Source organism: Amborella trichopoda, chromosome 5, assembly GCF_054954075.1.
Source record: "Amborella trichopoda isolate Santa Cruz 75 chromosome 5, AtrichopodaSantaCruz75HAP2 v2.0, whole genome shotgun sequence".
Taxonomy (NCBI): domain Eukaryota; kingdom Viridiplantae; phylum Streptophyta; class Magnoliopsida; order Amborellales; family Amborellaceae; genus Amborella; species Amborella trichopoda.
The window spans coordinates 42,119,021-42,127,517 of record NC_142340.1 but is presented as its reverse complement, the minus strand read 5'-3'; the positions used below and the strand labels follow the sequence as shown (position 1 = coordinate 42,127,517).

At 33.8% G+C, this 8,497-nt stretch overlaps 1 protein-coding gene across 1 annotated transcript; it reads left to right on the top strand.

Annotated features, from left to right (window-relative positions):
- Positions 1–978: 978 nt before the first annotated feature.
- Positions 979–4,474, top strand: LOC18434267 (non-specific lipid transfer protein GPI-anchored 14). The gene is made up of 2 exons (XM_006844341.4): positions 979–1,397; positions 4,134–4,474. The coding sequence occupies exons 1-2, from the start codon at positions 1,064–1,066 to the stop codon at positions 4,373–4,375; spliced, it is 576 nt and encodes a 191-aa protein (XP_006844404.3). The 5' UTR covers positions 979–1,063; the 3' UTR covers positions 4,376–4,474.
- Positions 4,475–8,497: the final 4,023 nt, after the last annotated feature.

Below are 8,497 nucleotides of genomic sequence, written 5' to 3'. Positions count from 1 at the left end.
ACTCTCAACTTGGAAATATAAATATTATTTTGTTCATTTCCCACTATAAGTCGAGGACAAATTCTTCATATTTGGCATTCTTATTCCCACCCTAATATTTTGCTCCTTTCTCTTCAAAAGATATTCTACTCCTTCGGAATTATATGTCTATTTATTCCCTCGGTTAAAATCCCACTTAAGATTACTTTTAGAGCACAAAATTTTGAGAATATAACTTCTCTAACAGATGGATTAAAAAAAAACAATCTTAATTACACCCTCTAAACATTTGAAAAAAAAAAAAAATTGAATGTCTCAAGATTAAAAGAAACCGTCCAACTTTTAGAGGAAGAGATCTATTAGAAACCTCAAAATTTAAATTTATATATTTTTTTTTAAAGAATAGTCATTTAGTGGCTATACGGTAGTTACCAAAATTTCATATTGAAAAGATCCTTGAAAGTAGGTCACCTAACCGATGGAGTAGAAGTAAATTATGCTCTTGAGAGGAGCATAGTATACGTGCACTTTTTTTTATGGAACTAGATATCTTTTTAGAAAATAAAATAAAATCTTACTTTAAATTATTGATCAAAAGGCACTTTCGACAACAGAAATCTTCATTATGGCTCTAAAATTATTTTTCAACACCAACAATGAAATTTGAAACTAAAAAAATAATACAGATCTCGTGAATATATGAGCACTTATTTTTAGGGCGAAATCCGTTTAGATAATTTGTTACAATAATCATATTTTTAAAGCTTGAAAATCTGTTTTTTAAATTTTTTTTATAATTTTCAAGCCAAGATGTAAGGCTTTTTGTAAAATTACAATTTTACAATTTTGGATGAGCTGTAAAGTTACTTATTTTGATAGGGTTGCAGCCATATCAAATCATTTTCCTTTTTCCAATGAAGCAAAAGAACCAAGTCTCTCTCTCCCCTCTCTGTATATATACATGAGTCTTCCTCGGTAAAGAAAACTTCAAACCTTATAGCTTCACTTCAGCTATTCTCATCACCTCTGCAAGCCACTGAGCTTGCTTCCCCCCTTTCTCTCTCTCTCTAAACAAGCAACCACCATGGCAAGGCTGAGCAGGCGTGTTACGATGGTGGTGGTGCTGGTTTTCATGGCAGTTTCCACGGTCATGGGCACCAACCCAGAAGATGTGACGGAGTGTGCAGATGAGATGCAGAGCTTGACAGCATGCCTGCCATTCGCCACCGGTGGTGCAAAGACACCGACACAAGAGTGTTGTGAGGAGACGAAGAAGGTGAAGAGAGAGAAAGAGAAGTGTCTCTGTGTTCTGATACAGGAGAGTGCTGATCCTTCGGCTGGGCTACCCATCAACACCACCTTGGCGATACACATGCCAGCCCTCTGTAACATCGACGCAAAGGTCTCCAACTGCCCAGGTGACATTACTCTCTCTGTGCACTCATAGGTTCCTCTAGGACTCTGGTAAATATATAGCAGTAAGACATAGTGGTTCTTGCAAAAAAAAAAAAAGGAAAAAATGAAATAGAGAAAAAGAAGAAGACATAGAGAGCTCTGGTTCTAGTTTCACCTAGTGCAGCTAGTTTGTAATGTGTTTTTTTATCATTTTGACAGAAAAGTGTTTTGGCCATCCATACTTATTTTTATATTTTAAAAAAAATTCAAAAATACTCTTAGGCACGAATCGATTTTTTTAAATCTATTTTTTCACTAATTTTCTATTTTATTTGGATGTTGTTTGTTTAATCATACTTTAAATATTTTTATATATTTATTTTATTTTTTAGCACTTTTTAGATAGGCCGAGACCGGTTCAGTTAAACCTGTTGAACCGATCAGTTTACCGATTACTTGAAACCAGCCATTGTCTAGTTTCCATGCCCGGTTCGATTTTTTGAAAGCTGTTTTTGACCATGAGAGAGAGACCAAAGTAGTTCCTAACTTCCTAGTCTCAGCATTAAGTCGTGGGGAGAGGGGGGAGAGGGTATCACTTACTGCTCTATCTTCTTTTTTTTCTTTTTATTTTTATTTTTATTTTTATTTTTATGTTTATTTTTTATTTATTTTTTATTTTTAAAATATAGTTACTAGTTTATTTTTTATTTTTTAAATATAGTTAGTGGTTTTTGAATGTGTAGGTGGGAATGAAAACCCATACCGATAGTTGAGGTTCTAGTGATACTACCACTATGACTTCAACCCCATTTCCGTTTATCCTTTTTATCGATAGTTGAGGTTCCGGTGATACTACCACCATGACTTCAACCCCATTTCCGTTTATCCTTTTTACCTTTGATACATGGAGGACACATTTGATACATGGAGGACACATTTATATTGAGACGTTAAAGGTGATATTGGGCATTGAGGGTATTCGACTAACAAATGCAAACTTTGTAATAGCTTTCAAGTTTTAACCACACAAACTTTGTGACTGCCTTTCAATTATAACATATGAGAGCTAGAAGTTATTGAGATTTTGTATTAAATGTAAATGGCCTTATGTTTTATGGTACGCAATCCTGATAAGGAGGCAAAAAGAAAGGGGAAATTATGTCCGTACCAGAAATAAAATAAGAAATTACGTAGAGGTCGAACTTTTTGCATGACAATTTGTGCAAGCAAAGCAGTCTGAGGTTCCAAACCTCGGACCGAAACTAAGACTTCGAATTTCATAGTCTTGGGATTGATCCCAAGTTCTAGACCATTAACCACTTGGCGTTCACAATGTTTATACGAGCCAAATGATCAGATGAATGGAACAATGTTGTCAGATTCACTTCGGGGTCTTTTTCGGTTTGGTAAGAAAAATGAAACAATTCGGTGCTTAGATCGATTTGGGGGAAGACTTCAGATTTATTTTTTAATTTAATATAAATAAATTATATATTTATCTATAAAAATAATGAAAACATTAAAAATAAAATTACAAAAAATATTAAAAATACTTTTACATAGTATTTCTATGCTTGGGCCGAAGAGGCCGAAGCTTCGGCTGAATCCACCACCCAAAGCAAACTCGAATCTGACCGAAGTGGCCCAAAGCAGACCAAATCTGATCGAAGTGGCAACAATTAGGCTTCGCTTCGCTTCGGTCTAGGCCTAAAATCCGAAGACTTCGGCCTCTTCAGCTGAAGCGAAGTAAATTTGCCAACATTGGCATGAAACCTCAGACCAGTCTTTCAAAAAGATTTAAAATAAATAAAAAAGCAATTCGACGTTTGGAACATTAGACCAAAGGGCAAAGTTGAAAAAATAACAGAGCAAAACGCAGTGGTCTGATGTTTGGAACATGACTAGTGGACCTTGTATATTTTGGACCTCTACATAATTTCATTTTAAATAGGGTGCAAACAAATTCTCCAAAAAGAAAATAACCAATCCTTCAGACCATCAATTGGGAAAACTTAAATAAAAAAATACTACAGCAGCATATTATGTTATTGTTGGAGTTCCATAATCATCGTTTTTACTAGAGAAATTAACGTATGGACCACGGAAAAAAATAGGATGCATTACTACCTCATGATCGGCACTTTGGGTTATATTATGTTGAGATCCTCTTTGTTTTGGTTTCTTTCTAAACTCCATTTGTTCCCGGCTCAAAATTTTTTGAAAGCTAATTTGTGAACTATATAAATATTAAAAAAGCAGATGCATTTTTTGGTAGTTCGAAAGTCAAAATTTCAAACTGTCAAGGATACACAAAACAATTTCATAAAACACACCAAAAAAAACAAAGTGTTAATTTCAAAGTCAAACTTTCGAACGGCTTAAGCACCACAGTTCTTTTGTTTGGTGGAAAGTTCAATAGTTGGACTTTTAAACTGCCCAAACCTATATTCGGGTGATTTAAAAGTCGGCCTTTTTAGCCGTTCAAATGTATCAAATTTGTTCCATTTTGGGTGGTTCGAAAGTTAGATGTTTGATAGCAAGGTAAAATGAAAACATAAAAAACATAAAAAAACAAGATCTCAATATAATATGACCCAAAATATAGACTGTATACAAGACCGCATCTTTATTCATGTCTACATAAATTTATCTTTTGGTTACTACTACTAGTGAATGTCCTACAAAAATGGGCCTCATCTTTATTCATGTGTATACAAAAATGGGCCTCACTTTTTTTTTCTTTTACCATTGATATGCAGCGTTACTAAAACTATCCCCAGACTCACCAGATGCAAAGATATTCAAAGATGCAGATTCAGGAGACTCATCACCCTCTTCATCTTCTTCTACTGCAACTACTACATCAACTACTCCTTCTTCTTCATCTTCTTCGAGGCCAAGTCCAAAGAGTGAAAGCAGCAAGGGAATGATTTTGGATTGTGGGGTGGAAGTGGGTTTTCTTGGGGTTTTCATGGGTTTTGTCATTTTCATGTTGGGGTAATTTGCTTTTGCTGCAATTTTCTTCTGGTGTTAGTTTCAAAAGCATGCATGTTGAGGGTTCATGGTTGAGGACTCTTTGTCAAGGTCCTTAAGAGTTTTTCTCTTCTCTTTTTTTTTTTTTGTGGGGAGGGGGGGGGAAGGGAATAATAAAGGAAAGCCTTTAGTGGTTTGTGGGGTGTAATGGATGCATAATGGTGATGAATGTGGGTAAATTTGACATATTCTCAAACTTATTTCATTGGAATTAGGGCTTGCAACCGGCCAGGCCCTGGCCCTTGTGCCCGTGGGGCTGGCCCAACCCCACCATGGCCCTATGCGGGCTGGGCCTGGCAGGCCAAACAAAATCACATATAAAAAAAATGACAGGGTCGGGCAAGCCCACCCAGCCCATTGCCAACCCTAATTAATAGGATACATGCATAGCTACATGAATATGTGCAATTACCAGGAGGTCAAAAACTCTTTAGGTCAAATATTAGATGAGAAAAGTTTACATAGGGCCGAGGTTCTAAACAATCAAATAAGAGCCTACCTCAAAAATTTCACTAGAAGAGATTGTTTTGATGCCCAAATATCTTCAAATTGATCATCTCGACATCAAGATGCATAGACATGAGAAAAAAATGGATTTCAAGTTTTGAAAATAGTGTATTTTGTAATGCATTTTTGGACCGTCAATTTTCAAGATTTTCAAGTTTTTATAGATGCGTCTATCTACACTATTTTTGAAGATTTAAACTTTATAAATAAAAACGAAAATATATTTTAAATCTATCACAAAGATTTTCAATATTGAAACCAAATTTCTTGACACTATATAGTGTTGAATGCAACAATTGTAGAATCCAGAAGATGTCTCTTGCCGTAGTGTTTGCACTTCAAAAGTTGCAGCTCTATCATCTTGAAAGGTTGGATTTGCCGCTTAATGATTATGCAAGGTGCTTTGATTATTAAATTAACATTTTTGCATATATTCTTAATGGTAACTAGACAAATAAATAAATTTATGGTGAACAAACCTTCAATAATGTGGAAATAGTGCACTCTAAATTTTAGTTGGAGGAATAAAGGGATTTTCTTTACATAAATTTTGGCTCTATTTTTCCATTGATTTTGATATATCTAAATGCACCTTGTCAAAGGGTGATTCATTTGTAAAACTGTTTTGAAAATACTCATTTGTAACATTGTTTTGGAAATTATTTTCTATTTACCCTAAGAACCCATTATTTACAAGTATTGAAAGCAAAGTCAAATCCTGATTCCAAAACGAACGTGCAGAGAGCATAAAAATGAGTATAATGGCAAATACCATTTTAAGTGGATCTTAAAAAGCTTTAACGGATAGCGTATAGCACTTTCCACATGGTTGCTATGTATCAAATCGGATAAAAAAACCCTTACTCTAATGGGATATAATTGTATGCCTTGTTAAAAAAATTTGGGTGTGGATGAATTTATTGGAAGTATTTGAAGAGTATTGACATTGAGAGATGAGTAGTTATACACTTCAAATACCAAGTTACACTCTTCGGGTACTAAGATTTTAAGAAAGTTATTAATTTGAAATCATCATCATTATATGAGCCGTATCCCAATTATTTGACGTCGGTTACACAAATCTTGTTCTATCATTCTCCTCTATCAAGGGTCATATTCTCAGTCAAACATAACTCACAATATCTCTTCTCATTACTTCCATCCATGTCCTTTTGGGCATTCCTCTTACCCTTTTAGAGCCTCCCATTTGAACCAATTCACTTCCCTTAACCGGTGTTGTATTTGGTCTGCGCTACATATGACCAGCCTGACTGAGTCTACTTTTTTTCATCCTATCATCTATTGGAACCACCCCTAAGTTTCCTCTTATGTATTCATTATTAATTTTATCCTTTATTACCTTGTCACTCATCTATCTCAACATCTTCATCTCAACTATACATCCTATGGATAGGTTGTTTCTTGACCATCCAACATTTTGTCCCATAAAACATGACAGGTCTTACCATCATCCTATAAAACCTCCTAATTAGTTTCATTGGTATGTAGTGATCACATAAAACTCCATGTACACATCTTCACTTTGCCCACTCAACTCTAATGCTATACTTGACATCATCCTCAATCTCTCTATTCTCCTAGATTATCAACCCAAAATATTGAAAATAATCTCTTTTGGGAATTTCATGGTTATCAATTTTAATTACTTTATCATTTATACTCATATTATTATTAAATTTGCATGACATATATTTTGTCTTTGTCCGGCTAATTTTAAAATCTTTAGATTCTATAGCATCCCTCCAAAATTCTAACTTTACGTTGACGATGCCTCGTCTCATCCATCAAAAATATATCATCTACGAATATCATACACCACTGTACCTCATCATGTAGATGCTTAGTTAAGCGTCTATGACCAAAACAAAGATATACGAGCTCATCGCTAAACCCTTGATGCAGGCTTACTGTCATTGAAATTTCACTTGTCTCTCTACTAGCTATCATCACACTAGTTAGCAATCTCTTATACATATCTCTCACCACCTCAATATATCCTTCATATCTAATATCTTTTCCAACACCCATCAAATTAGCTCTCTAGCTACCTTATCGTGTGTTTTCTTTAAATCAATAAAGGCCATGTGGAGGTCTCTTTTCATCTCCCTTTCAATCAGTTGTCTAAATAAAAAAATAGTTTTAATTATTGACCTTCATGGCATAAAGCCGAACTGATTTTCTAATACACTCGTTTCATGTCATAGTCGTTACTCAATCACTCTCTTCCACAACTTCATAATATTGCTCATAAGTTTGATCTCTCGATAATTCGTATAATTCTGTGTCTCCTTTGTTCTTGTAAATAGATACAACAATATATTTTTTTAACATTAAAACAATAACAAGTTATAGTGTCTTAATTAGTTGTAGGCTTTTAATTCCTTGGAGGTTAACCAAGGCATTTCACAATTTTTCCAAAAACAAGGAATGACATTTTGTAGGGCATCCCACAATGGGATTGGGGCTTGGGTGGAGAGAATGACCGTTCAAATTTCTGTACCACACGAACTGGTAGCGATAAACTGAAACCAAATTTCACTTCGGAAAAAAGCTCATGTAAAGTGTCAATTTATACGATAGAAGGTGCATGTACAAATCCCACTAGAAAATGTTGTTTTGGAGCCGAAAACATTCTAATCAATTACCTTAACCTCCTCGAGATATATGGATATAGCAAACAAAATAATAATAATAATAATAATAATGAAAAGAAAAGAAAGAAACAAGAAAAGAATTTTTAAGTCCTAAAATTAGTGACATATTTCGACTATCCAATTTCAAAAATTTTCAGTATTTTCAAATTTGTTCGATCTATTTTTTTGGAGCTTTAAATTTTATAATTATAGGTTTGAAACAGATTTCAGGTCATTATAAAAAGGAAAAAGTTTATATAGAGCCTGAGCTCTAAACTATCAAATTATAGCCTACCACAAAAATTGATCATATCGACATTAAGATGCACGAACATGAGATAAAAATGGATTTCAAATTTCCGAAATAGTGCATCTTGTAACACACATTTTGACCATCAATTTTCAAGATTTTCATATTTTCATAGATATGCTTGATCTACACTATTTTTTAAGCTTTAAATTTTATAATTAAAGATGAAAGTATATTTAAAGCTATTACAAAAGGGAAAAGTTTATATAGAGCCGAAGCTCTAAACAATCAAATTTGAGCCTATCTCAAGAATTTCACTAGGTTGTTTTGATGTTCAAATATCTTCAAATTGATCATCTTGACATCAAGAAGCATGGACACAAGAAAAAAATAGATTCAAGTTTTGAAAATAGTATATTTTTTAACAAATTTTTGAGCCGTCAATTTTCAAGGTTTTCAAGTTTTCATAGATCTGTCGATCTATACCATCTTTGAAGCTTAAACTGCATAAATAAGTATAAAAATATATTTTAAGGCTATCACAAAAATTTCCAATATTAAAACCACATTTTCAATACTATTTGAAAGTAGGCTCTAATTTGATTGTTTAGAGCCTAAGCTCTATACAAACTGCACCCATTAAAAAAAATTTCAGTATTGAAAACATATTTCTCAACAC